The sequence below is a fragment of the Radiomyces spectabilis genome (genome assembly GCF_025331425.1).
Source record: "Radiomyces spectabilis strain NRRL 2753 chromosome Unknown BYT42scaffold_8, whole genome shotgun sequence".
Taxonomy (NCBI): domain Eukaryota; kingdom Fungi; phylum Mucoromycota; class Mucoromycetes; order Mucorales; family Radiomycetaceae; genus Radiomyces; species Radiomyces spectabilis.
This window is the reverse complement of record NW_026251933.1, coordinates 1,160,339-1,188,322: the sequence shown is the minus strand read 5'-3', so window position 1 is coordinate 1,188,322 and position 27,984 is coordinate 1,160,339. Positions and strand designations below refer to the sequence as shown.

The following is a 27,984-nucleotide window of genomic DNA, read 5'->3' as shown; positions in this document are numbered from 1 at the left end:
AAGCAATGATATTCGCCAGTCGTACTTGCCAGCTGTGCGCTCATGCAATGGCTATTCTCGGCGTTAAAAAAAAGGTTGCTTGGCAGATCTATCTTCTCCTTTTCCTTTATTCCAAGTGGAATTACAGTTCCTTGGATCCATCTTACCCACAAGGCAAGTCTTTTGACCTTATTACAGAGTCAAGGGCCAGAGAATCAAGGCGTCGCCCGAGATTCCGGAATTCCGAAATTCCAAACACCACATTGCAAAAAATTAACGTCATTGCAGCTGCATCCTGCGATAAAAAATTAACATTTTGAAATTTTACCACCATTGTTTCAAACTTGCACTATTTATCCAGCGTTTAACATGTTCATGCTCAAGACCTTTAGACCTCTGTATTTATCGACACGTCATGTCTCTTCGACTGGCTTGCCATTGCTTGCACGCGCTCTCGCCACCCAAGCGTCATCGGACAAATATGCAGAAATTCTGGCCGCCAAACACGACGAACTCAAAGACATGGATAGGTAACTTGCGAAAGTGTGCATGCCTTGCAATTGGAATGGCTCATTCCGCGTGCAGAAAGGAAGTAGAAATCGATGGCCAGAGTATCATGCTCTCGCGACTGAACGGTCGCTATTATGCCACATCCAATTTCTGTACGCATTATGGTAAAATATCTTTTACTCCTATGGTTTGGCTCCTCTATGTCTTTTTTTTTTCTTCTATTGCCTATTTCTTACACCTTGTTACAGGAGGAAAATTGTCAGAATCACCGCTAGCTTCTGATGGCCGTGTGACATGGTAAGCGTCATCGCCACAAGTTTGCGATGCACCGGCTTTTAAGCGACCTAACATGGCTATATTTGCAGTAAACTTCACGGCGCGTGCTTCAACGTAAAAACCGGTCGAGTCGGTGAGTTTGAGTTGGATTCATTCATGATGTATGCATTCATTCATGGTTGAACAATTTAGAGGATGCACCGGCGTTGGATAATCTTAATACGTATGAAGTGTGTGTCAAGGATGACGGTATTTATGTGAAAGCGGATCGCAAAGCACTCAAAGAAGCTCGCCATCTTCCGCCTTATGCCAAACGCGACAGTGAAAGTAAAGAGACCGTTGTTATTATTGGCGGTGGAGCAAGTGGAGCCTCCGCTGCACAGAAACTTCGCGAGGTTCGTGGAACCAAAAAAAAAAAAAAAAAAAGCAAGCCAAATGCCCGCATCTGACCCCCCCCCCTTTTTTTTTTGGTTCAGGAAAATTTCCGAGGACGCATTCGCATCGTATCGCGCGAAAACTATCTTCCCATTGACAGGTATTTCCCTCCTAACGGGTTTTTATTGCGAGTTACTCTGCTCACCCTCTTCATTACTTTTATTCAAGAATCAAAATCACGAAGCAGCTCGGTATCAACGACGTTAACGCTATCACCTTACGATCGCAAGAATTTTGGGATAGTTTGGATATCGAGTTCCAATTGAACACGGTAAGTTCTGCGACCGTCGACTTACACGCTCGATGGCGCATCAAACCTCCATAGCAAGAGAGCATGGCTTCTTTCAAGAAACATACTGAACTCAACAGGTCTCTGTTAGGATGCTGATTCCGTGGATACACAAAAGAAGCAAGTTTTGCTCAATAACGGCGATAAGTGGTCTTACGACCATTTGATCTTGGCATCCGGTGGATGGGTAAATATCAGCCGCTCGTATTTTCAAGCACTGATTAAGCTAATGCATGCTGTTACAGCCGAAAAAACTGGGTCTGGAGGGAGAAAATCTGGGAAACGTGTTCACCATGCGCACATTGGACGATAATCGGAACCTTGGAAGAAGTAATAAGCTTTACAATTATGTAGCATGAGAGGATAAGTTATGCTGACTGATATCTCTGTCATGAAACTTTAGCCATTCACAGTATCAAAAAGACGGCAGGACGAAAACCTCGCGTCGTCATTATTGGATCTTCTTTCATTGGCATGGAAATTGCAGCGGCTATCAGTGGGGAAGCCCAGGCGACGGTAATTGGCAAAGATGCAGTGCCTTTTACCAAGATTCTCGGGGAGCAAATCGGTCAAGCGCTTCAGAAAAAACATGCTTCCAAAGGCGTTCAGTTTATTATGGAAGCCGATGTGAAATCTTTTCAACCAAAAGGTAAGGATTACCGGTCGATCGTTGCCTATTCTGAACCGCTGATTCAAACTATTTTGTGAAACCACCTAACAAGCGGACGATCCCTCCAACGTGGGCAGTGTCATTGTGGATGGCAAAGGAGAAATTGACGTGGATGCCGTGATTGTGGCCGTCGGCGTGGCACCACAAACGAATTATCTGAGTACAACGGATCTTCCAATGGCCAAAGACAAGAGTCTCATTGTTGACGAGTATTTCAGAGTCAAGGGAACCGACAATGTATATGCAACAGGTAAAAAAAAAAAAAAAAAAAAAAAAAAAGGGAAACATACAACACCACGTTTTCTATGGTAACTGAAAAAGGACACATGGTGCGCTTTTTTTGCAGGGGATATCGCCACTTTCCCTTATCAGCATACAGGCGAGCAAACAAGAATCGAACACTGGGGTTATTCCGAGAATACAGGACGAACCGTAGCAATGAACATTGCCAAACACAATGACAAACATCCATTCACGCATATCCCTTATTTCTGGACAGTAAGTACCGCCGGATCTGCAATATTTGTTGATGAGCATTGCTGATCTCTTGCTTTTTACGCTGCTTTTGACAGGTTCAATTTGGAACGACTTTACGATACGCTGGACATGCAAAAGCATTTGACGAAGTCATCATTAACGGAAATATCGATCAAGTCGACGACTATTCTTTTGTGGGATATTACGCGAGTATGTTGAAATCGCTAAGCATCAATCTTGTTCCATGAACTGATTATTTTTGTGCTTTGCGGATTAGAAAATAATGAGATCTTGGCGGTTTCTTCTTATAACAAGGATCCGGTCGTGAGTTACTGTGCTGAATTGGTAAGCTTTTCCCCAAAAGCACTTTCTCTTTCGCCAAACAAAGATTGACTTCCTTGTCTGATGTTAGCTTCGTATTGGTAAAATGCCCACCGCCGCTGACATTCGCAAGGGTATCGATCCTTTGAAAATCCCTCTTGTCGTTTAAATGATTTGTCAATGTTTTCGCCTCGGGAGACTAGGAGATCTGCCTTGTTTGCCTCACACGTAAAATTCTTCTTATTTATTTTCAATACTCGTAACAGCTGTTGTGATGAACCAAATATACATGTACATATTTTTACCGAGATAAAGTTGCGTCGTGTAATTGTATTGAATCCATCCCCGCATCAAAACACATATTATGCGATGCTGTTTTTTGGTGCTGTGATAAGGACGAACGAACATCGCTCATTTCAACCTTGTTTATGGAATCTTCAAGCGACATTTTCAAATGCATTGCCATTAAAGAATTAGTCATTTCGGTACACGATGCAACCAATCAAGCAGACAATGCGTGCCTTTTTCTCCCTACGCAGAAAATTGGTTCTCCAGCTTTTAGACAAATAAAAAAACACATTCCTGTTGATGTGCATCGTATTCTCTCTCATTCTTTTCGGTCTTTTAGCGACCTATCACTCAATAGTAATGTAAATAAAACCAATCGACACTATAATAGGATCACGAAACAGTTGTTAAAAAAAAATCACTCACTTTAGGCAATACGCTTTAAGCCTCTTGGTTTGCATAAAAAAAAAGCTGAATTTACAGATTTTTTCTTCTCTTCTTCAAAAATCACAAATTGACAAGAGACAATACACTTACATCTCCACTAATAAAGTCCATACCTTACAGCATATTAATGCAGCTCTTGAAATAGGCTATAAAGAAGCAATATCAAATAGTTTTTGGGCGCGCTTAATAGTGGTTTTTCTAAAATTTGCCAGTGATTTTTGCCTTGACTATGTGATGTATTGTCAACCAAAATTTTCAACTTCCGCGCAAATAGTTCAATGGTAGAATTTCAGCCTTCCAAGCTGAAGGTCGGGGTTCGATTCCCCGTTTGCGCAGCGTTTTGCATTTTTTTCTCGCGGTGAAATATTTTTTTTTTTGGATTTGTTTCTGGATTGAGCATATTTTTTTGAGCGGAAGCTGAGAAAAATAAGATGTGGGCAATGCAAATCCGTTTTGAAGAGCCAGCGAGACAGATTTATTGGGAATGTCATGCATGACACTGATTTTTTTTTGTTGGAAGTCTATGCGGTAACTGAAAATTAACAAAAAGGCAGGTAATAAGCTTGCAGATGCAAACAGACTTTTATGTTCCGCGTCAACTAGAGTGAGACGACTGTATGATACAGCGAAGAAAGCACGCATATTGAGGACCATCAAGCTTTTACCGATAATTGTAAAGCTTGCTTTATCGTCCGATGTACAACAAGAACCATTGTCTCTACTCTCGAAAACTTACCCCCCCTTGGTTAAATACTGTATGTTTACTATAAATTTCACGGTAGCTGCAGATTGCGCATGAGTCCATTGTTCGATTGTTGCTGTGTTTTGTCTGTAGCTGGCTTTTCCATTGGCATGTCAGGCACACAAGGGTTGGCGGGAAACGAATCAGGTTGTGCATCGGATGAGGGATGAAACACCGCCCAAATTGCATCAAATGTTTGTGCCACTGTTTGTGCGTCAACAGTAAATAATAAAAGGACGAGTTTGAATGACTCGGTTAGGCTGAAGCATCGCTTATCTAGTAGCTTGCATATCGCTTTGGATAGAGCCTCCTTTTTTTTTGATTTCTAGTCGGGTTCCTTTCACCCAGCAACGGAGGGTTTTGCCATAGAAAGCTCAAGCATGATCTAAAGAGGAATCTGCGATTTCAGGCACGTGAAAAGTCCACGGACGATGGACAATGGTCTGAAGTGGTCTGCTCTTTATACTATGTACTGCTGACATGTTGTGTCTGTATTCCATATTGAAGATCGATCACATTTTGGGATTCCTGTGGCAAAACGACGCGCTTTGGATGCTGCTACGGATGAAAGACCGTGAGTAAAAGACGGAGAAAAAAGTAAAAAGATCGAATGGCTTTGGAATTGTAAGTCAAAAGTTTTTCATCGTATGTCACACCAAGTTGCAACCAAATTGTTTAAATTCGGAGCAAGCAGCATCCCGGATGCACCAAGTAAAAAACGAACCTTTCCTTTCCTTCAAGCTTTTCCTCAGTCCTTTTTCACTATGGCGGAACTACCAGCTTCGGCTTTCGAGCCTACTTCCTTCCAACTCGACCAAAATGTGGCGGAACTCAAGATATCGGAACCCAGAACTTCCATGCCCGATAACGCTTCTACAAGCAGCGATGCCAGTGATCCGGCCATGGAGAAACCACCTCATCAGGAGCTTAGCATGGTCATTAGTGCGCTTCAAAATACGGTAGAAACCAACAAGGCAAAAGTAACCCCGGAACCACAGACTGGCGATGCAGAAGATCTTCATACTGGTCTTGACTTCAAGTCAGATGGCGGAAATGACGCCGAATCCCTAACTTATGTTCCAGCCGAACCTGTTAAAGAGGAAACGGTTCTTAAGCCGCTCGATACAAAGAGTTCCATGTCTTCCGTCCCACAGCAACAGCAACAGCATACCAATAAGGAAGAAGAAGAAGAAAACGAAGATATTGCTCCTCCGACACCGGGACCTGTGCCTGATTCCCACGTGGACTCCGGTCGATCCAGTGATGATTACGGCGATATGGCCACTTACAGTGCCAATTTGATCGAGTTGTCTGGCCTCGATCTGAAAGCGATCCGAGAAAATCCTTTATATCCGCGGGAACAAGAGAGAGCAGGTAAAATAAGGGTGGCGCAAACGGGTTCTATGGTTCGAGCGAAAAACCTTATCCATCTTTTGGTTTTTAGATGAGCCTGTTCTTCGTGCAATTCGCCATCTTTTCAATAACCGCTTTATGAAGGCGAAAAAGTTGTTTGAGCGCTATGCTTCATGGTGAGAAGAACACAGGGAATGGGAATGAACGACAATTGCCATCAGAGGTGCTAAATCAAGAGATTACAGTGATCCTTTGCATGCTTTAGGTCTTGGTTCCATGGCTTTTTTCAAAGCAGTCATGGTAGGTGGTGCAAGACAGCAGAAACAAGTCAGACAAGGAAAGTACCGATGACTGAAATGGAATTTTTATTAGACAATGGATGACAAGGTGTCCAAACATGCGATTAGCGTTCTCACCGCAACTTATGGGCTCGCCAGTGCTCAAATCGATGCGGCTACCAAGAAATCCGTGGGCGATTCCGTTGTTCAGTATTTTGCTTCTTATTATCAGTACATCAAATATTCCCGCGGAAATGCATTACCAGCCAGTCCCAAACCCGCCACAAAGGATGCTATCAGAAAGAATAATATCACCTTTGTACCCAACGGCGTATTACGTGCTCACGTAGCCAAAGCTGAAGCCTGTCTACAAATTGCTATTTTGAATCTCCTGCAAGAATCGGTTTTAGGCTATATCAAATGCGGATTGAACCTGCGACGAGGTAACTGCAATCAGCTGATCTCGCTCTAGTCGTCTTTTTGTCTTGCTAACATGCCATATCTCTCCCCCTACCGCATCCTGCTCTTCCAAAAGCATACACCAGTTACAGTCTGGTATGGCAAGAGTACAAACGCATGGGTCAACTTTACAACGATTACATCGATCGAGATACAGTATCCGGTATTCAGTTTGGGTAAGGGGGAACTTGCTTCAATCCGGCTTTTTTCTTCTGCGTGTGATACATCGGACTCATACGTGTGGATGCTACGGTTAGTATTGGTGCCGTGCATTTAGTGTTGTCGACGCTACCTCAAAAGATCTTGCGTATCGTGTCCGCATTTGGATGGAAAGCCGATAAGCACCTTGGATTTGCTTTATTAAAGTTGTGCTTGGAAGGACGACGTATCCGGTCCCCCATGGCCTCGTTAACGTAAGTCATCACTTTGAATGGATTGGTTCTTTTAAACCATGACATATGACTCACGTCAAGCCACCCATATTAGGTTACTCGCTTATTATACTTTCCTTACCTCTTACTGTCCACAGATACTGGCGGATGAATTTACACAGCCAGCTATTGAAGTAAGTCGAGCAGATATATACAGGAACACCGAGGGAGGCATTTTGGAAACCGATGGGGAATGGGCGACTGATACTCTCTACTTGTACAGACATTACTGGATGCTCAACGTGCGTATCCGAATTCAGCATTTTTCCTTTATTTCGCCGGTCGAACATCACGAGCAGCACGTAATCTCACGCTTTCTAATCAATCGTTTATTTACGCCATTGAAACAAGCAAGAACGAGTGGGCCGAAGTAGAAGTCGCTCATTTGTGTAGCTATGAGATCGGATTCAACTATATGATGCAGCACAACTGGGAAGAAGCGATAAAAATCTTTGAGATGCTGCGAAAGGAGCGATATTGGTCGCCGGCGATTTTCCGATACCTTGAAGGCGCGTGCTTGGATATGATGGGCAAACGAACCGAAGCCATCCTGGCGTATGCTGATATTCCTCAGTTGACGGGATCGAAAGCAGCAGGAACAGTGACTATGGAGCAGTATATTGTGCGCAAAATCAATTCCCTACAAGCTTCCGGATACCAGGATATGGACATGACCTTGTGTGCCTTGGAATACTTGTGCCTGTTCAATGCTTTTTCATTCATGGATGCACCACTCCTCGAGCAGAATCTCAAGAAAGCGGATCATGCCCTTGCTCAGATTTTGGAAGCCGAAAAAATCGAGTATGATATCCGCACGCAGGAGCTCCTGCCGGAAACCCCGCCACCGCAGTATTTTGATCAACGAGGTACCCTGTTACTGATCAAGGCATGCATCCAAAATGCAATGGGCCACTACCGCGACTCGATTATCCACTTGAACTGGATTATCGATCATAAAGATATGATTGTGCATGACAAGTGGATTGTTCCTTTTGCCTTTTGGTAAGTCGCCTAAAATTTGGTATACAATATGGTTGGGCATTTAGGAATTGACCGTTCGTCATGTACGGATCTTTAGGGAAGCCGGTGTCACCTCGTGGGGTTTAGGCAACAAAGTTCGCGCACGCTATTTCTGGGAAACCGCGCTTGGATTCACGAAATATGACTTTGAATACCGATTAGCTGTGGTGAGTATCGTTAATTTCGATCACCTGCACTTGAATAGCAACGATGGCTCATCTAATTGATAACTTATTGTATTTTTGGTGGCTTTTTTAGCGGGTCAACTTGGCTATTACCAAAGCTGAAGAACTTGGTGTCGTGTTGCCTGATAAAGAAAACCAGAAGCAACCTCATTCACCAAAACAGGAAATGATGTCAAGCAAAGCATCGTTACCTGAGGCGGAGACTCGTTTGAGTAGCGATTCCGTCACGTCCCCCACGCCGGGTATGAGTTCAAACACCATGCGAAAGCAGTTCTTGCATACATGAAGAACTTGATGCAATAACCGATAATCTCCCAAAACATGAGCTAGAATGCGATAGCGCAAAAGAGAGAGAAACTAAGATTTCTCCTTTTTTTTCCACACTATGATATCATACCATGTCAGGGTCTAATTGGAAAAGAATGGAAAACTCTTGTACTGTATTTTCTTACCTCTAATAAAGATTGATGTGTTCTTTATTTCATTGCAAGGTCATTTAAATTAGTGGATGTTTCTCCAGAGCGATAATATAATAAAGAAGAGAAGCAAAGCAATGATTGGTTGATGCACAGAAAGAAATTCCTGAACCTGGGGTCGTTGTTGCTTTTCCCTTTTTTTTTTGGTCAAGTCAGTTACTTGAATGTGGGATGGGTGATAGGTGTTACATAGTTTATTCTTTGACTAAGCAAAAGCAGCTAGAGCCATGTCTTGAACTCTTTGCCGAAATCTAAAAGGGCCAAGTTGTACACCATCTTGTACACATCATGGTCAGTGTTTTTTTTTATCAAACATTGGGGTATGTCCAAATCGGGTTTAGAGTAACACGGTGTTAATCAATGGGCGAATATGTGCTACCCTGGCGAAACCTGTCATCGAATATTTGGAAACTCTATCTAAGATCAACAGAAAGCGAAATTCGGGGAAACAGAGAGTTGAAAAAAAAGCTAAACTTCGACAAGCTAGTGCTGTAAACGATACTCATGGGTTGAAGTGGAGAATAAGATTACGCAGTTCTCCGATTTACTGGAACCGTTCCCTTAGTCGAAGCTCCATTTTGAGCTTTTCTGTCAACCGTGTCTTGCGATGGTAAACGGAATCCCTCGTGAAAATTGGAACGAAGACTTCCGATAGGTGCTTTCTCTCGGTAAACATGGGATTGAATCGGTGACGAATTCCTACTGGCAATTTCCGATCATTGTTTTTGAACTGAGTTCCTTTTACCACAAGCTGGTAAGCTGGTAATTGAAGCCATCTCATATACTAATGAGAACTAGATTTCGGAACTACAACTGTATAGGATAAACGTTTAGTCGCTCTAACATTTTTTTTATTGCAACTACAATCATGGCAACTTTTTGAGGAGGCCACAAAGGAAATGGATGATGTGTATTATGCTGTTGTTGTCTTTTTGGTTTTTTTTACATAAAGTATTATTTACAAATCATACTGGCGGAAACAGATACTCGATCAACGAAATATCGGGGAGATGATTGAATGACTGCGATTATTGTTGTACAGGAATACATTCAGGAGCGGGGGCACTGGGGGCGGGATGAACCCAAGAGTTGATATTGACATAGAGGGTATAGATCATGATACCAATACCCCAGATAGTGAGGATCACATCGCCGGTTTTCTTCCAACGATTATTGGCCACTTTATAGTGGAACATACCTAAAGAAACAATAGGTTAGAATGATGAGAAATCATGAGAATACAAATGTTGGCGAGTATATTCTCAACTTACCAGGGAAGATGAAGCAAAGTGGCATACAAGCTACAGAGCCGACCAGCGCGACAAACTTGTTGAGACTATCTGCACCGACACCGAAACTGACGGCGGCACAAACAATGGCAATCATGGAACGAACAAAGTTTTTGCCCCACTTGTACTTGAGGGATGTGCGACCGCTGCGGTTGGGACCATAGATACCACGTTCAATGATGGTCAGAGCAGGATACAACATACATGGACAAGTAAGGATCATGGCTATCGCATACAACAGCTGGACAGTGACCGACAACGGTTGTCTGGGAAGATTGGCCACCACGCTGGCTTGAGTATTTTCACCATAGGCAACGTAACCGATGGTGCCAATGAGAATGAAAATGACCGCGACAATCACCATACCAATGTTTAAGACACGAGGGAATTTTTCGGGTTCCTTCATACCTTCAACGATAGGCACGACTAGAGAATAAAATAAAATAAAAGGAATTCCTGTTAGATAAAAGTATGGTAATAAATAGAGCGATTTAAAAAAACTGTGAGGCTTACCCATGCCGACGCCTTCGAAAGAGAACACGGCGGTACCAATCATGAGAGCAAAATCATTTGGATTAATGTTTTTAATATTGGGGCCAGGACCGTTGTGAGCGATTTGAGCCGAGCAGAAGTACAGGACGCAGATAAGACCGAAAAGAATAAAGACATCGGCAATGATCGCAAACCAAGACAGTCGGACAATCTTACGAGTCCAGGTGACAGGGATAACAATGGCAATGACCATCCAAATGTAGTATTTAGCCTCAAAAGGCGAATAACAATTTGACAAGGTTTGGACGGCGAGGCCAATGTTCTCAGAAATGAAAATCAGATACGATGCGACGAAACCCATTTGCGAGAGACACAAAAAGAACTGGACGCAATAACGTAGCCAAGGACCGTAAAGCGCATAAGCAAGGTCACCGTACGAACCGCCCATCAGGCGTTGCACCTTGACGAGAAGCTGGAAAGCAACAAGACACAGACAAGCAACGAATACCATGAGACAGATGGAAAAGATAAGACCACCTGAAACAAATCTGTTATATAGAAAAATTGATGGAAAAAAAAAGATTAATATACGCGAATCAAAGTCATTTAGCTTAAAGTTTTTTTGTTTTTTGTTTTGCTTTTTGTTTACAATAAATCGAGAAGGGAATGAGGTTTACTTACGAGCCAGGCAAGAAAATCACACCTGTACCGACGAAAACCTTCAGTAACATAAACAAGGCTTTGGAGGGCGATCCGGTGCCTTCGGGAACATGCTCAATCTGTTCTTCACTAAAAGATTTTTCACAGTCGGCGGACACTCGATCGTCTTCTTGATGGTGTCGCTCAATTTCTTCTTTTTCAGAGGTCGGCTTGGATCTAGCTGACAGATAACTCTCAATTTGGTGATTACTCTGGACAGTCGGTCGATTATTGGGTATGGATGACATTGTTTTAGATCAGTTGAATGGTTACGCAAGGAAAAAAGGGAAAAGATTACAGGATATGGAAAATAAAAAAAAAAAGTTTCTTTCAAGTTGAAGTGAAAGAACAACAGTCCAAAAAAAATTTACTAGGAAATGAGAAAGGAGCTATTCAAGAAGGGTTTTAAAAGTTCAGGCAAGGGTGTTGTAGGGCTTATATAGAAACAGAAAAAAAAATGGCCCGAATAAAAAGCAGCCTAAACAGCCGCCAATTTTTTTTCAGGCACATTCATCACCGTCAACCCAGACATCTTTTCGTCATTTTTTCTCGGCCGCGACCAACTCCGCTCAGCGAATTACCCGTGGGAAACTTTGGCGGGCTGAAAGCGGGGAAAAGGAAAACAGTTGGAATGGCTGGGATATCCAGAAAAGATTAGAACGGAAAGACGGTAACAAATGATTAGTTTATCATAACAGCATGTGCTGCTTACTCTTGGCAACCTAGGTTACCATGTACGAGAAACATATGCAACTCATATCAGAATACAATCTGAAAATGTCATTTGATTTGCGACATTGAGAATTATTGAATAAGAACAAAGGTGCCTCTTCGGCGGCAGAATTCGTGGTTTGCTGACATTTGAATCCATCATCAATCCGCGGAAAGTGGTGTAGGATGAAATGGATCTTCACTTTATTTTGTTGACATGCCGCGTCTCGGTTTAAGTTGGTTCCATTTCACCAATGATTGGTTATTTTGGATTCTTACATTGGCGCTTAACATATAACGCAAAGAGGCGACAAGTTGCCGGTTTCCACCGCATCCCCCCTCTTTTTTTTCACGATTGTCAGTGATATTACGTTTCACAGTGGCTGCACTATCAAATTTGTGCTAGGAAGGTGCAGTATCGCGCTTCATCCCGGAAAAGGCATCTGATGCATAAATGTATTTCAATGTAGGGCGAGCGAACTAGGATTTCCTAATGTTCTTCATATTCTGTGTCCATTGGTGTTTCGCTGTTTCTTTAACAATCATCAACCAATGAATGACAAGGCCAAATCTGAACGTCTTTGACCATGCTTCAAGCTAAAAATAAAACCAAATGATCTCACTTGAATAAGCAAAACAAAAAAAAAAGCGGAAAAAAAAGACCGAAAAAGAAAAATTGTGGGGAATAGGTAAAGGGACCAATAGGAAATATTATCTGAGTCCAAGTTCGTTTGTCTCAAATGGGATAGGCAAAAAGGGATGCCAGTGGCACATGGACCAAACTGTATCTGACTTTTTTGGGGGAAAGAGCCGCGGGGGGAAAGCAACGGATGTCGAAATCCCCCGATTTGAATCCGTTCTAAACTTTATTTGGAAATTTCTCGCTCCCATATCGTGACGAATCCAACAACACTTCGTTACCCAAATGCAAGGACCTTGTGGGTGGCAACCCACTCCTGCATGAACTCAGAAAATGTGAGCAGAAAAAAGTGGCAAAACAAGATTTGGCATCATTATCAATGTCTAAGAAAAAAAAAAGACATGTTCGTCGCATTCAGGGCTCTCAGATCTTCCCTTTCTGTCGTGGATAGAGACTAGGCGTGGCACAAGTAAACAAACAAATAAAAAGGAAGCAAACATCTTGTATCATTGATCATAGCTTGCTCAATCTCAACATCCGTGCTTTTCTTTTTCCCGAAATAAATTCGATTCGAAAAAATTGTATTAGATGGTAGTTGAAAAAATCACAAAAAGACAAAAAAGAATAAAAGCAACAAAAAAATGGTTTAATTCTAAAATTTACAATGATAAGGGAAGAAGAAGGAGATTATATCTTGCGAAAAAAAAATTACTCTTCCAAGTATTCCTCAGGCGAAGGGCAAGTGCAAATCAAGTTACGATCACCATAGGCATCATCGACACGAGAGACCGAGGGCCAGAACTTCTTTTCGCGAAGGTGAGCCATGGGGAAAGCAGCCAATTCTCGGCTGTAGGGTCTGTTCCAGGTGCTGGCGGTCAAAACTTCAATGGAGTGAGGCGAGTTGCTGAGGACGTTGTTGTCCTTGGGCACCTTCTTGTCAATGACTTCCTGGATTTCTTGACGGATCTGGATCATGGCATCACAGAAACGGTCCAACTCAGCCTTGGATTCGGACTCGGTGGGTTCGATCATGAGAGTGTTGGCAACAGGGAAAGACATGGTAGGACTGTGGAAACCGTAATCCTGAAGACGCTTGGCAACGTCGATGGCTTCAATACCATGGGGAATGAAAGGACGGATATCAACGATGAATTCGTGACCACACTTGCCGTTCTCGTTGGTATACAACACTTCGTAGTGAGGAGCAAGACGGCTCATCATGTAGTTGGCGCTCAACAAGGCAGTCTTGGTGGAATCGGTCAAACCGTTACCACCCATCATCTTGATGTAAGCCCACGAGATGGGAAGAATGGAAGCCGAACCGTAGGGAGCAGCAGAGACGGGACCAGTGGCGTTTTCACCACCAGTGGCAACGAGGGGATGGCCAGGAAGGTAAGGAGCCAAGATGTCGCGGACACCAATGGGACCCATACCGGGACCACCACCACCGTGGGGAATACAGAAAGTCTTGTGCAAGTTCATGTGGCAGACATCAGCACCGATTTCGGCGGGCTTGGTAAGACCGATCTGAGCATTCAAGTTGGCACCATCCATGTAGCAGAGACCACCGTACTTGTGAATGACTTCACAGGCTTCAGCGACACCGCGTTCAAAGATACCAAAGGTCGAAGGGTAGGTAATCATGATGGCGGCCAAGCGATCCTGGTACTTCTCGGCCTTGGCCTTCAAGTCATCCATATCCAAGTTACCCTTGTCATCACACTTGATGATAACGACATCCATACCGGCCATGGCAGCCGAAGCAGGGTTGGTACCGTGAGCGGAGATGGGGATCAAGCACACGTTACGCTTGGAGTCACCGCGAGCTTCGTGGTAAGAACGGATGCAACGAAGACCAGCGTATTCACCCTGAGCACCGGAGTTGGGTTGCAAAGACACAGCATCGAAACCGGTGATTTCTTCCAAATCCTTTTCCAATTCTTCCAACATGATACGGTAACCTTCAGTCTGATCAACAGGGGCGAAAGGATGGATGTTGGCGAATTCGGGCCAGGTGACGGGAATCATTTCAGAGGTGGCATTGAGCTTCATGGTACAGCTACCCAAAGCGATCATAGAGTGGACAAGAGACAAGTCCTTACTCTGGAGGTGGTGGATGTAACGGAGCATTTCGGTTTCAGAGTGGTGAGTGTTGAAGATCTCGTGTTGCAAGAACTTGGAGGTACGCTTCAACTGAGGAGGGAAGGCAACCATACCGTCAGCAATGACCTTGGCAGCTTCATCAATAGTCACGGCAGCATCGGTCTGGAAGACGGAAAGCAAGTCGTTGACGTCGTTCTTGGTAACGGTTTCATCCAATTGAACAGAAACGGTGTGAGCGTTGATGCTGCGCAAGTTGATACCCTTATCAAGAGCCTTTTGAATGATAGCAGAGGCGCTGTCGACCTTGATGGACAAAGTATCGAAGAAAGCACCATCGTTTTCGATGGTGAAGCCCGACTTGCGAACACCTTCGGCCAAGACAGCAGTCATGTTGTGAATGCGCTGAGCAATGTCTTTCAAGCCCTATGAATTCAAAATAAATTTAGACCCATGAACTCCTTTTGTGATTTTTTCCCTTCTCCAATGCTTACCTCAGGACCGTGGTAGACGGCATACATGGCGGACATGTTGGCCAACAAGGCTTGAGCGGTACAGATGTTGCTGGTAGCCTTCTCACGACGAATGTGCTGTTCTCTGGTCTGCAAAGCCAAACGGTAGCAAGGGTTGCCACTGGCATCCTTGGAGACACCGACGAGACGGCCGGGCATGCGGCGCTTGTGTTCTTCCTTGCAAGCGAAGAAAGCGGCGTGGGGACCACCGAAGCCCAATGGGACACCGAAACGCTGGCTGTTACCCAAGGCAATATCGGCCCCAAACTCACCGGGGGCCTTCAAGAGGGTAAGGGCCAACAAGTCAGTGGCAACGGCGACTTGACCACCAGCCTTGTGCACGGTGGCGGTCAAAGCTTCGTAGTCCTGAACGGTGCCGCGGGTGTTGGGATACTAAATTTGTCCAAAAAAGGCAACTCGTGAGTCAAACCTTTGAACTCTGATGCCATCGTTTCCAAGAAACCCAATGGTTTGATCGCCGCATCAAAAAACAAGTTTCGATGGCGAGCGACTCTAACAAATGCGGATAGGGAAATTCTCTCTTTGCTTACCTGCAACAAGACACCGCAAAGATCCTTCTTGTTTTCTTCCCACTTGTAGGTAAAAGCATCAGCAACAACGACGTTGATGTTGAAAGATTCGGCACGCATCTGGACACAAGCGATCGTCTGGGGATGGCAGTTGACATCAACGATGAAGGTGTTCTTCTTGCGGCGACCGGCTTGCCAGGTCATCAACATGGCTTCGGCAGCAGCGGTACCTTCATCCAACAAAGAAGCGTTGGCAATTTCCATACCGGTAAGATCAGTGACCATGGTCTGGAAGTTCAACAAGGACTCGAGACGACCCTGAGAGATTTCGGGTTGGTAAGGAGTATACTATAGATGGATAATTTTCGTCAGCAACGCAATGTCAATCATAAGTCTATTTTTTTCTTCGCTGTGCAAGAGCATGCTTTTGTTTGACATACCTGAGTGTACCAAGCGGGGTTCTCCATGACGTTGCGCAAGATGACATTGGGCACAACGGTGTTGGTATAACCAGTACCAATGTAGGAACGGAGGACCTTGTTCTTGGAGGCGACGGCCTTCAAACGTTCCAACAAATCACGTTCGGTGATGCCTTCACCGATAGCCAAAGGCTTAGGAGAACGGATGGAAGAAGGAATAGCCTGAGCGAGCAATTCATCGACATCCTTGACACCGATTTCCTTCAACATAGCTTCAACATCAGCACCCTTGGGACCAATGTGGCGACGAGGGAAAGTATCAAGAGGAGCGAACGTTTCCTTGGCAGCAAGAGGTTTGGTGGTGTGCTGAAGACGAACAAAGGTCTTGGTGTAGTTGGCAGTGACGGCGCGAGTAGGAGCGAGAGACACCAAGCGTGGTGCTTGCACGGGCATGCGTGCAAGAGCACCCCTTGAACGTAAGGCGATACGGGACAGCATAACGAATGTGAAGCCCGGTATGAAGAAGAAAGAGTGATGAAAAGAAAAAGAGAAAATCTTCAGATCGGCTTCAAGACGGGGATCCTTATATGAGATGCTAATCTACGATTGGCTCCCCGCGTGGAGATGGTTGGCTTCATTGAACTGCCATTACAGGAAGGCCTTGGTCCCGAGTCAATCCACTCTGTCAGAGTAGTCACGGTCAAAAAAATAAAAAAAAGTATGTATTTCTAAATACAGATTCGCTCCTTATAAAATCGACGTGATGTTCAACACATAAATGGCAACCGCCTATTTTTTGTCACTCGTATATTTGTGAAAATTGTCGGCCGTCCGAAGAAAAATCTTTGATCTCATCTTGTATTCGGAAAACAATAAAAGTTTTCATGCAAAAAAAAAAATAAATAAAAAAAAAATAAAGAGGAACCCCACTTGTTTTATTTTGCATCACCATATAATAGCGAAGATCACATTCCCTTTCTGTCTTGTTCGCCTTCTTTATCAAAACTTCGCTTCTCCTCGGGCCTCTTTTGCTTAGACTGACTCATTTCCATCCTCCACTTGTTATTCACATGAACATCTTTTTATTTGTTTATTTGCTGTGGACAAATGTCATGCATTTAATCCACCATGGGTTTTTTTTTTTTTTTTTTTTTTACATATTCCCACCTCTTTTTTTTTATGATCCCATTTATAGGAACATAAGAGAATAACTTAAAAAAGAAATCTAAAGCAAACCGTAAAGAAGGCAGAAGAAGGACCACTCATGGTCCAGTAACTTGGAGGTTCGGAATTCAACTCAGAAACAAAAAAAAAAAGTAAAGATTTCCATTTTCAGGCAGCCGAGCCCTGGCAAAAGAAGACCCCCAAAAGTTACCGGCACATTGTCGAACATTTCCGGTCCGGACTCTTGAGTATAAATTTAAAAAATAGCAAAAGTCGTGCCCCCTGGCTGGATTGAACAACCGACCTTCAGTTTACAAGACTGACGCTACTACCACTGAGCTAAGAGGGCTTTTTTGTAAATTTTACGAATTACGATGATAGCGGAAAATGTATTTTTCAAGCTCCGAAATTGCGCATTACTTGGAACTTACATCCACACCTCTAAACGATGCATCCGTCAACCAAAATTATGCATCCCTGTTTGGTAGTATTCACGCTACATGCTGATGGTTTGGATGCATGTGTAATAATAGAAGTTGAGCGTGTATAGTCGATTTTGTTGTGGCGGAGTTTGATCTTTGGCTGAAGACTGAATGTCCGGTGCGCGAAGCTTTGCGAACGCGAGGGACGTGCAAAACCACATATCATGATGCCAATCTCTTCTTTTTTGAGCGTCTAAATTTCCATCTTTCATTGCGTAATTTCTGATTTAGGACGTTAAATAATAATAATAATAATAATAAGAAAACAACTATGCTTGTACTAATTCTCAAAGTTACGGAAGATTTCGTAAGGAAAAAAAAATACAATTTTGTGAGGAATGAAAAATTGGTAACTTTATTCCCAGTAACCCCAGAAGTTTATCTTCAGGATTATCATCTTTAGCCTTGTAGCGTATTTATGCTTGCCTTTCGGACCCCTACAATATATGTTCGCTTAAATTCCGTACGATAAACTGCGTTATTTACCGTAAATCATGCTATTTCAAATCGCAAAGTTTCTAGACATACATGCGCCAGCGATTTTTGTCTTGTAGAACATTTTTGCGCAGGACGTTGCTAATTTCTCTGTCCTGGTAGCAATTTGACCATAACATGGCTTTTTTATCCACGAGTTCGATGAATCCAAGCTCGCATTTTGCTCCGATATATCTTCAAATACTAGAAAAATGTACATTAATTGTTCTCATGTATTTGATTAAACATTCATGCGTCATTAGGTTCTTTGATGCGTAATTTCTTGAGCGATATATTTTAAAGTCGTTGAGTTCTCTTGAGACACGTTCAACCACGTAAATTACAAAAGAGTACACATATCTGGAAATACCGAAATGCAAATTAGACGCCTTAGAAAAATTGGTGAAGCGCAATGATTTTTTCTCTTGAAAAATTATGCAACGGTCGATCAGAAGGTATTATAGCCGTTTTGTCCTATGGTATAACATCGACATTCGGTCATATTTGGTTTGTCGACTATTTGTAAGCGATGTCAGTGGATCCAATAGCAAATGGCGCAAAGAAATCACAATCAAAGATCACTTGATATGATTACTCCCATAAACTTAAAAGTATGGCGGGCATGATGGTCATCAGAAATAATATCCAGTTGCAGTCTTTTTTTCCGTCATATCTAATTGATTATCGGTATTGTAAGATAGGCGGCCATTTATTTGATAGACCACCGCTAGTTTTTCATGCTCTATGTTTCAACTAATTGTGTAGCAATATTTTGGAATCTGCGAAAAAATACAATGAATGGAGACCGAGGAGCTGTTATTGCGAAAAGTAAGAGCATTATAGTAGCCAATACTCAATACAGAGGGTCAACCTATAGCACTTGACGAACGTCATTAACAAAGTTTTTGACGCTGATCGGCAGTTGTAATGCAAAAAGAAAACGCAGCATGGGATGTTTGGTTAAGCTTTATCCTGCTGCGGCTCAATTGAGAAACAGCACCTTTTTTGTCTTCGCGCGATGTTGCGGAGCCCAAAGAGCCAAGAGTTTGAGCAATTTCAGCAGGAAATGTTATTTCGGCCCTATGCAACGTAGGCAGGCTGCTCCCAAGGTGTAATTGCGTCGGTAGTTCTTTATGCTCTGCATTACAAAGTCTTTTAAAGCACTCCACCTGTTCTGGCGTCTTTCTATTTTAGGACACGGTTCATAGAGTTTACTGCGGCAAAATGGCCAATGCCTAAAATAGCAAATTTTTCTTTGAAGCCATGCGCAAAAAAAAAAGACATGCTTTGACCCGCAGAAAGCCGTCACAAAATCAGGTTAAATGCGCAAAGCGGGTCCAAGCGTTGTGGATTCTTGTTTTCGACCGCAGTAAGAATCTCACTGCAAGCAGCCCACCGCCATGCCAGCCGTTACGCCTGCTCAATTAGCTGTATTGCAGAGAAATACCAAGAATATCCGAAATATTTGTATCCTTGCTCATGTTGACCATGGCAAGACGACGTTATCCGACTCCTTGTTAGCCACCAACGGTATTATCTCTACCAAAATGGCAGGCAAAGTCCGTTATCTAGATTCCCGAGAAGACGAGCAGGAACGTGGTATTACCATGGAATCAAGTGCCATTAGCTTGTATTTTAAGCTTGTCAAAGCAGCGGCTCCCGTTGAAGGCGAAGGTAAGTTGGAGACTCTTTAAAAGCAGTGGAGCGGCATAAACGGTACAGCTTGAACTAATCAATCAACCCACTTCTTTCAGACAAACCGAAACATGTGACGAGCGAATATTTAATCAATCTCATCGATTCACCTGGCCATGTCGATTTCTCTTCCGAAGTTTCCACTGCATCCCGACTGTGTGATGGCGGTCTGGTGTTGATCGACGTCGTCGAAGGTGTCTGCACACAGGTACCTCTTTTCTTATAATGGTTTACATAGTTGGACGTGCGCGGCCCCTCCATACTAAAAATCTCTTGGTAGACAATTTCTGTACTGCGACAAGCATGGATCGACAAAGTACGACCGGTTTTAGTGCTCAATAAGATGGATCGTTTGATTGTCGAACTGAAATTGACGCCGCATGAAGCGTACCTTCACGTCAACAAGATCCTCGAACAAACAAATGCGATTATGGCTACTTTCTTTACGGGTGATCTGATGGCTGACGAAGCTAGAAAAATGGAACTTGATAAGCTTAAACGCTCTCAGGCGGATGCTGAAAAAGAAGATACAGAGAACACAACTTACGATTGGAGCATGGAAGAACGAGATGATTCCGATATTTACTTTGACCCTGCAAGAGGCAACGTTATTTTTGCCAGTGCTATTGACGGTTGGGCTTTCCGGTAAGATCACTACACCATGTTCAGATGCACATAATGCTGATATGCCGCCAATTTCTGATGACAGGGTCCAACAATTTGCTGGTTTGTATGCGAGAAAGCTCGGCTTCAAAGAAGCGGCGTTGCAGAAATGTTTATGGGGCGACTTTTATTTTGATCCCAAGACGAAGCGTGTATTGCAGCACAAGCATCTCAAAGGAAGGAATTTGAAGCCGATGTTTGTTCAATTGGTGTTGGAAAATATTTGGGCCGTCTATGACAGTGTGGTGATTGAACAGTAAGTTGATGCTTGATGGGTAGGTATAAAGATACAGATAGCTTTTCTGACACAACTTTCTGATTAGGAATCGCGAACGCACCGAAAAAATTGTAGCTGCTTTGAATATCAAAGTATTGCCCCGTGATATGCGATCACGCGATACACAGACGCTTTTGAGCGCCATCTTCTCCCAATGGCTACCTCTTTCCACTTGTATATTACTTTCCATCATTGGCCAACTGCCTCCACCCAAAGATGCCCAGCGTATCCGCTTACCAAAGATGCTCCATCCCGATATCCAACAAAAAGATTCCGAACCCCTTGAACCCCAGAATGAAGTGGAACGAGCTCTATACTGCTGTGACACGTCGTCAGACGCTCCAGCCGTGGCGTACGTAAGCAAAATGTTTGCTGTACCAATCGAACTTTTACCAGAGAACCGACGAAAGCAAATGACGGCTGAAGAAATGCGAGAACGCGGTAGACAGCAACGGGCGCTTCGAGCCGCCGCCGCCGCAGGCAGCCCTATCTCGCCCAATGGCTCTGACGATAGCCACGGTATTCCATTGAATCTCGATCAAGCCACCATTTCAGAAGAAGACGATTCCCCCTCGGAAACATCGCCAAAAGAAAAACTAGAGGGTGAAGAGCTCATTGGTTTTGCTCGTTTATATTCGGGTACGATCCGTGTAGGACAAAAATTATATGTCCTTGGACCCAAATATGACCCTCAATATCCTGACAAGTACTGCTCCGAAATCACGGTCGAGAATTTGTATCTCATTATGGGTCGTGAGCTTGAAGCCTTACCTGAAGTGTCAGCGGGTAACGTTTTCGGTATCGGTGGATTAGCGGGACATATCTTAAAAAACGGTACCTTGGCAAGCACCAAAACGGATGTGAAGAATATGGCAGGCGTCGCCATGGAATCCTCTCCCATTGTCCGTGTCGCTTTGGAACCTGAAGATGCAGGTAAGTCAATTGTTCCTATATCTAGTTCTTCACACTTTTTTTTTGGGACTTGCGATGCTAATTAAATCTCTGCAAATTATTAGCTGATATGGATAAGCTCGTGGAGGGTCTACGCTTATTGAACCAAGCTGATCCATGTGTGGAAGTACTTTTGCAAGAAACCGGCGAGCACGTTATTTTGACAGCTGGTGAATTACATTTGGAGGTAAGTAGTAAGCTTTTCGTTTTTAATGTAGTACGTATATATTCAAGCATTATTTTTGTAGCGATGTCTTCGCGATTTGAAGGAGCGATTCGCGAAAATTAATATTCAGGTATCGCCTCCTATTGTGCCATTCCGTGAAAGCATTGTCAGTGCAGGTACAGTTCCTAGTCGTAGAACCCAGTGTTAAAGATGTGACTGATGTTTAACAACACTTCACAGATTTGCCTTTGACTAAGCAAAAGGACGAGATAACGATCCCTCGTGGCACATTGGAAGTCCCAACCACTTCCAAATACGTCAGTATCAAACTACGCACGGTTCCCCTTCCTGCAAATGTCACGGAATTCTTAACGCAGCACGTCAGTACGATCAAATCGATCATTGACCAAAAGCGAGCCAAAAGAAAGCAAAAGCACTCGGAAGATGATAAAGAGAAGGAGGAGCAAGAGGGTCGCACGGATGCCAGTATCATGGGCCCAACTGATAAAGTGATTCTGGCCGATGAATTCCAATCCATGCTCGAAAAGGAATTTGAAATAGCTCGTCAATCGGGCGGTCCCTTTGCACACCTTTGGGATGGCATTGTATCTCAGTAAGTGATAAAATCGCAATGACCAATTTTATCGTACGTTCAAAGACTGACTTAGATGAAATAGAATATGGGCATTCGGTCCTCGACAGATTGGTCCTAATCTTTTGGTGAATCGTATACCGGGCTATATCCGAAAATCGTTCTTTGACATTGGTACAACCAACAAGAGCGACGCCGCAGCAGAAGGGGTATCTGAAGATCACGCAGATGAAGTACTGAAAGTGATTGTGGAAGAGGATGGTTCTTCTAATAACTCCGCGCTCAACATTCTCGATTTCGACTTCCACATTCATACTGGTTTCCAGTTATCGACGCTGACCGGTCCTTTGTGTGCCGAGCCCCTTACAGGGGTGTGCTATATTGCGGAAGACTTCATCGTGAACCGTGAAGAGATGGTCAACGCTGGTGGTGAACCGATTGATGGTAAAATTATTGAAGAACATACAACCAAAGCATGGTGGGCGAAAGACTAAGCATTGCATAGTACGAAGCCGCTTGGGATTAATTCAAGGACAAGTTATTTCGGCCACGAAAGAGGCATGCCGCCAAGGTTTCCTTGATTGGTCACCTCGTCTTTTGCTGGCCATGTATACCTGTGATATTCAGGCTTCTGGTAAGCGCGTAAACGACCATGCAATATCCGCATGTATTCATATCTCTCGTGCTATGTAGCGGAAGTGCTTGGTAAAGTCTATGGTGTGATCTCCAAACGCAAAGGCCGAATCCTTTCCGAAGATCTGAAGGATGGTACTACTTTCTGGCAAATTCGTGCGCAACTTCCAGTGATTGAGAGTTTCGGGTTCTCTGATGGTAAGATCTAGGAAGGAATAAGGGAATTTGCACAGTTTGTCTCTGACATGTATGTCTTTGCACACAGAAATTCGAAAGAGAACCTCTGGAGCAGCTAGTCCTCAGCTTGTTTTTAGCGGGTATGGCGATGATAGGATATATCGTATTGTCTGGGTTGTTACTAACGCGCTTTCGGGTGATGCTAGGTTCGAAATGCTTGATCAAGATCCATTCTGGGTCCCCACGACCGAGGAAGAATTGGAAGATCTCGGTGATAAGGCTGATAAAGAAAATATTGCCAAGAAATACATGGATACCGTGCGAAAGAGAAAGGTGAGCTAATTGTGACTCCTCATTGCGCAAGCAATCCCAGCTAATGTGGAAAATCTGCGTAGGGTATGTTTGTGGAGAAAAAATTGGTGGAGCATGCCGAAAAACAAAGAACTTTGAAGAAGAACTAGACCAGACCGGAGAAAAAAGACTATAGAAACCTACGCAGCAGATCACTGTCGGCTTCTCCTGTAGCATATATACAGTTTATTCGACTTGCAGCTATAAAAAATAAAAATAAAAGTCCACTGACAAAAACTGAAGGTGCAGCATGCCAGATATGAAAAATCAGTGATTGGGGCTGCATCAAAGGAATGTCTCACTGAGTTTCCTCCACAGTTGACATTTTTCCTCTGCTGTTTTAAATATAGCGGTTCCCGTAATACTGCACAGAAAAACATGTGTGGGCGTTTCGCGTGTTCACTATGTCCGGAAAGACTCCGAGCAAGACTGAAAGAAAGTGATATGAGCTCTATCAAGGAGACATGGATGGACGAGGATAAATTCTATCCTAGTTATAACGTCGCACCCCGAAGATGGGTGCCTGTGGTTCGTCAAGATGAACAAGGTGAATGCATTCTACAGACTATGGTGAAGTGACACAAAACCTCCTTTATGCAAGTCGTTCTACAAGCTCATGGTCCTGTTTGTGTACAGAAATGGGGCTTTATTCCGTGTTGGGCCAAGCAGATACCAGATAACCAGGTACTACTTAAGGATACGTTTGGTCCCAGCTGAATCTCATTGACCCATGCCTAGCCGATCAATGCACGAGACGATCGACTGATGGAAGGTCAGTCCATGTTTGATGCGGCCAAAAACAAACGACGCTGTATGGTGGTGGCAGAAGGGTAAACGTACACAAAAGATCGATGATGGAAAGATCGATATTCCTGAGCTGAAAGATACCGTAGATTTTATGAATGGCGAGTGTTATCGGGCGGCAAAAAGATTCCGTACTACACGAAACGCAAAGACGGGAAATTGATGTTATTCGCAGGATTGTACGATGTATCTCATCTGAATGACGGTAAGCAAGGACGTACCGTAAATAGGTCGCATAATTTGGGGGTTTGGAGTTGTATGGAAATGCATCATATTCGCATGGTTCATATCCCTCATGCCATCAACTATCAGAGAAATTGTACACATGCACCATTGTTACCACCAGCCCTTCGGCGGAATTTTCATTTCTGCATGATCGTATGCCTGTTATTTTGGAAAATGGATCAGAAGATATCGAAACGTGGCTTGATCATTCTGAACCATGGGGAAAGAAGCAAGTGAGCATTATGCGGCCGTATTCGGGCGAGTTGATCATGTATGCTAGTGTTTTCCAAAATGAATTTGCGTGATCTCATACTTCTATTCGTTAGCTATCAAGTAACAGACAAAGTGGGTCCGGTCAAAAACAATTCCGCCGAGTTTGTGGTACCTGTGGACGAATTAAAAGGATCAATCTCCAACTTTTTGCAGAAAAAGAAACCCGAAGCAACCGCATCTCCTGTTAAAAAGGAGGAGCCTGATGATGAAAAGAAGCACGAAATCCTTACTGCCGCAAAACGAAAAAGGGAAACTTCGCCAGCCGCCGATGAGAAACGCGATACAAAGCCTGCTTCCAAAGATCCACCTCCAAGTGCAAAAGTTCAAAAGGTTGTTAAAGATGAAAAGGAAGCGACCGATCAGCCCAAAAGCAAAATTACAAACTTTTTCCCCACCAAGAAAGACACTTGATCAAAGCGATCAAAAAGTCATGACTCGTTCACTCCAAATAAACGACACTAATGCACAAACCTTTATTTCTGGGGTATCAAATGGTCTACAGAGTGTCCCAGTAATAATGGTCCATCGTCTTCACATCCTTTGACTCCTCAACGTTCCCCCTGCATTTTACCATCATGTTAAGGCTCTATTGTTGTTTGGCCTAGATCAATCACTGAAGTACGGCGCCACAACGGCTGAGCCCGACTTTGACCAGTTTGCAAGAATACATTGTCTGCTCTCTCACTTGTAAAAAACGGTATTGTGATTTATGGATTTAAATGGAATTTGGGACCTTTGCATTGAATGTATCACATAAATATTGCCACTGTAAATGCTCCTTCATTGCGTATAACGACCTTGCTATTCACAAATGAGTTAATACAACCATAGACGTGTTTTCCTCTTTTACACATTCGACATACGATTCCTCATATTCAACTGTGATCGTTGGGTATTGTGCATTCGCGTCGGGCTCTCCCTGATTGTTTAGTTCCTGCGATGTGCTTGCAATCGCAGCAATGAAGGCTGCTGAATCTGGTTTTGCAATTCCTCGTGCTAGTTTATTGCGTTAGAAACTTGTATATTATCAGCGTGCTTCCGTGATTCTACCTCCAAGACACAAGCCCATGTCGTCAGCCAGCAGTACCCCTTTCACGCCATCTTTATCAGCGCTTCAACATGCAAAACAAAACGGAATGAGTTATTGTAAATATTTCAAAAGCAGAAGCGATAAGAGGGAAACAATGCTTACATCGTATCAAGAAGCGATATCAACCCGGCTTCCATATCAAAAAAGAACGTGAAAAGAAAAAAAGGCAGACTTTTAAACTTGAAGACGAGAAACAAATCGTGTGCATTGCTCACAGTCACATAAGCCAATTTTAATAAACCTCGCCGCAAAAGTTGAGCAAAAGTCTACAGTATCATTGGATCGAAATACACAATACGGTACAGAGCCAACCATGTTTTGCGAATATTCACTGATTTGCATCTTTGGCTTTCCATTTTAGCATACAGTTCAAAAAGAGTGAATATAAAAGAAAAACCTCACATTAACCAATCCACAAAACGTAGAACACGCACCATGTCTCTAACGAGACCAAGACTTATACCTTAAGCACAACTATAACCGAATAGGATAAAGTGGCGGTGAGGTTAATTAAACTCGCTTTAAGCAAACGGCTGGCAATATCCCTTTTCGCAACACCCGATGGCACATGGCAATCATGCATCATTCATCTCCCGCTCGTGTTTTATTGGGTGGATTGGCGCTGTCCGGCCCGGAAATTGATGTAAAGCAGTCACAAATATGAGCCGACACATAAAATTTTTTGAAAATTTCCAAAAAAGGCCCTCTTAGCTCAGTGGTAGTAGCGTCAGTCTTGTAAACTGAAGGTCGGTTGTTCAATCCAGCCAGGGGGCACGTATTTTGGCAGTTAATCTTTTTGTTTTTTCGTTTTTTTTTTTTGGATTCTGCAATCGACGAAGAACAATAACAACCATCATTGGCGGTCTTTTTTTGTATCGCAGATTCAATGAAAGAGGCGGCGCTGTAGATAAAGCATCGAATTGGTACCGTAAAAGTGATAGGAAACCCCAATGATTTAGAATCGTAGCAAATTTTTATGCTGCCCAGTGCATCTTAAAAGAAGTCCGTAATTTTGATGGGTTCTGTCAATGTTTCTTTATCTGTCAATGGGTTTGAAGGAGCTCTGTCTGAATGCAGGACGGGATATCAGATTATTTTTTTCAATAATAGATAGAATAGCGCTCGAAAATCAGTCGATGCACGCAGTGCGATTAATCATCCGCCATGACTGTCGCTGCCATAATGCCAGATATTGACCATGGGTGAACGTATTTCTGTACCTTTGAGCTTCATGTAAATAGATAATAAAACAAACTGCGAATTTTTTATCAAGCGGTATCGGTAGGTCACTTCCCATGGCGCTCACGCCGGAATGAAGCAGCGGCACGATAGATGCAATAGTGTAAGATAAGATTTTTCTAAAAATTACCATCAACCCCATAAGGAAACATGCATTTCTATCCAGTTACTTTTTACGTGCTTGTTTTTATTTGCGGGTAAATCTTCAGAGTCTTAAAAAGATTTCAGGCAGAAGTACAGACATTGATGGAATCGATATGGATTATCCGTGGTTCATTGTATATCTTTTTATTTGCATAATCAAGGTGCCGATGTGCTTTTTTAAGCTTTTATTGTTTGGGCTGAGGTTCCATGGATGAACCCCCTTAATTTGTATGGTGTGATGTATTTTAGCCATTCGGCTAAAACGCAGTATACCTGTTGTCGTCGTGTAAAGATAAACTTTCATTTATTGATTAAGGAGGGTTAGAGATGGTGGTGGAATTCAACGAATGATGGAACATCAATCATGCATACTGCAGTAGGTTAGAGAATTATACTATCCATTCAATATTTGCTAATCATAGGATGCTCTGATCGCAGGCGTGCGCCCTCAGGCAGGACAGTAGAGACGGTACCTTTTCCCCCTTGTTTTTTCCTTGATCTCTTCCCCTAGCTGTCAATTCCCAAAAGAAGTGCTTTTTAAAAAATCCCCTCTCTC

At 43.3% G+C, this 27,984-nt stretch overlaps 8 protein-coding genes and 3 non-coding genes across 11 annotated transcripts; 6 read left to right on the top strand and 5 right to left on the bottom strand.

Moving 5' to 3' along the window:
- Positions 1 to 88: 88 nt before the first annotated feature.
- Positions 89 to 3,297, top strand: BYT42DRAFT_574203 (uncharacterized protein). The gene is made up of 15 exons (XM_051568815.1): positions 89 to 509; positions 565 to 653; positions 738 to 786; positions 855 to 898; positions 958 to 1,160; positions 1,242 to 1,300; positions 1,369 to 1,471; positions 1,581 to 1,676; positions 1,735 to 1,819; positions 1,893 to 2,138; positions 2,212 to 2,409; positions 2,506 to 2,657; positions 2,732 to 2,846; positions 2,914 to 2,981; positions 3,049 to 3,297. Exons 1-15 carry the CDS (start codon positions 349 to 351, stop codon positions 3,124 to 3,126), a joined length of 1,746 nt encoding a protein of 581 aa, XP_051422444.1. The 5' UTR covers positions 89 to 348; the 3' UTR covers positions 3,127 to 3,297.
- Positions 3,298 to 3,956: 659 nt separating this feature from the next.
- BYT42DRAFT_t93 lies at positions 3,957 to 4,027 on the top strand. Its single transcript has one exon. It is a non-coding gene; the product is annotated as a tRNA-Gly (tRNA).
- A 1,543-nt stretch (positions 4,028 to 5,570) lies between these two features.
- BYT42DRAFT_498959 (uncharacterized protein) lies at positions 5,571 to 8,446 on the top strand (the record flags this gene model as incomplete). The annotated part of the gene is made up of 10 exons (XM_051564598.1): positions 5,571 to 5,808; positions 5,879 to 5,963; positions 6,033 to 6,087; positions 6,160 to 6,508; positions 6,601 to 6,700; positions 6,782 to 6,937; positions 7,011 to 7,089; positions 7,179 to 7,957; positions 8,034 to 8,142; positions 8,234 to 8,446. 10 exons carry the CDS (start codon positions 5,571 to 5,573, stop codon positions 8,444 to 8,446), a joined length of 2,163 nt encoding a protein of 720 aa, XP_051422443.1.
- A 1,024-nt stretch (positions 8,447 to 9,470) lies between these two features.
- On the bottom strand, positions 9,471 to 11,514 carry BYT42DRAFT_574193 (transmembrane amino acid transporter protein-domain-containing protein). Its single transcript, XM_051568814.1, has 4 exons — positions 11,099 to 11,514; positions 10,439 to 10,965; positions 9,908 to 10,351; positions 9,471 to 9,834 (listed from the first exon to the last, which is right to left on the bottom strand). The coding sequence occupies exons 1-4, from the start codon at positions 11,362 to 11,364 to the stop codon at positions 9,665 to 9,667; spliced, it is 1,407 nt and encodes a 468-aa protein (XP_051422442.1). The 5' UTR covers positions 11,365 to 11,514; the 3' UTR covers positions 9,471 to 9,664.
- Positions 11,515 to 13,015: 1,501 nt separating this feature from the next.
- Positions 13,016 to 16,573, bottom strand: BYT42DRAFT_574191 (glycine dehydrogenase). The gene is made up of 4 exons (XM_051568813.1): positions 16,050 to 16,573; positions 15,631 to 15,957; positions 15,062 to 15,472; positions 13,016 to 14,993 (listed from the first exon to the last, which is right to left on the bottom strand). Exons 1-4 carry the CDS (start codon positions 16,524 to 16,526, stop codon positions 13,176 to 13,178), a joined length of 3,033 nt encoding a protein of 1,010 aa, XP_051422441.1. The 5' UTR covers positions 16,527 to 16,573; the 3' UTR covers positions 13,016 to 13,175.
- An 895-nt stretch (positions 16,574 to 17,468) lies between these two features.
- Positions 17,469 to 17,541, bottom strand: BYT42DRAFT_t89. The gene has a single exon. It is a non-coding gene; the product is annotated as a tRNA-Thr (tRNA).
- A 1,733-nt stretch (positions 17,542 to 19,274) lies between these two features.
- On the top strand, positions 19,275 to 23,900 carry BYT42DRAFT_382453 (uncharacterized protein). Its single transcript, XM_051563311.1, has 14 exons — positions 19,275 to 19,822; positions 19,903 to 20,051; positions 20,124 to 20,488; positions 20,553 to 20,762; positions 20,830 to 21,716; positions 21,800 to 21,921; positions 21,983 to 22,076; positions 22,141 to 22,513; positions 22,578 to 22,936; positions 22,998 to 23,126; positions 23,186 to 23,323; positions 23,391 to 23,442; positions 23,509 to 23,635; positions 23,698 to 23,900. The coding sequence occupies exons 1-14, from the start codon at positions 19,549 to 19,551 to the stop codon at positions 23,761 to 23,763; spliced, it is 3,345 nt and encodes a 1,114-aa protein (XP_051422440.1). The 5' UTR covers positions 19,275 to 19,548; the 3' UTR covers positions 23,764 to 23,900.
- A 131-nt stretch (positions 23,901 to 24,031) lies between these two features.
- On the top strand, positions 24,032 to 25,117 carry BYT42DRAFT_474263 (uncharacterized protein; the record flags this gene model as incomplete). The annotated part of the gene is made up of 6 exons (XM_051563593.1): positions 24,032 to 24,223; positions 24,290 to 24,337; positions 24,392 to 24,483; positions 24,547 to 24,662; positions 24,770 to 24,953; positions 25,009 to 25,117. Coding segments are annotated over 6 exons (741 nt in total), but the record flags the coding sequence as incomplete, so codon positions are not given.
- Positions 25,118 to 25,635: 518 nt separating this feature from the next.
- Positions 25,636 to 26,576, bottom strand: BYT42DRAFT_574168 (uncharacterized protein). Its single transcript, XM_051568812.1, has 4 exons — positions 26,148 to 26,576; positions 26,006 to 26,067; positions 25,819 to 25,951; positions 25,636 to 25,756 (listed from the first exon to the last, which is right to left on the bottom strand). The coding sequence occupies exons 1-4, from the start codon at positions 26,180 to 26,182 to the stop codon at positions 25,705 to 25,707; spliced, it is 282 nt and encodes a 93-aa protein (XP_051422438.1). The 5' UTR covers positions 26,183 to 26,576; the 3' UTR covers positions 25,636 to 25,704.
- Positions 26,577 to 26,746: 170 nt separating this feature from the next.
- Positions 26,747 to 26,819, top strand: BYT42DRAFT_t94. Its single transcript has one exon. It is a non-coding gene; the product is annotated as a tRNA-Thr (tRNA).
- A 104-nt stretch (positions 26,820 to 26,923) lies between these two features.
- Positions 26,924 to 27,563, bottom strand: BYT42DRAFT_574165 (uncharacterized protein). Its single transcript, XM_051568811.1, has one exon. It carries the CDS (start codon positions 27,424 to 27,426, stop codon positions 27,175 to 27,177), a length of 252 nt encoding a protein of 83 aa, XP_051422437.1. The 5' UTR covers positions 27,427 to 27,563; the 3' UTR covers positions 26,924 to 27,174.
- Positions 27,564 to 27,984: the final 421 nt, after the last annotated feature.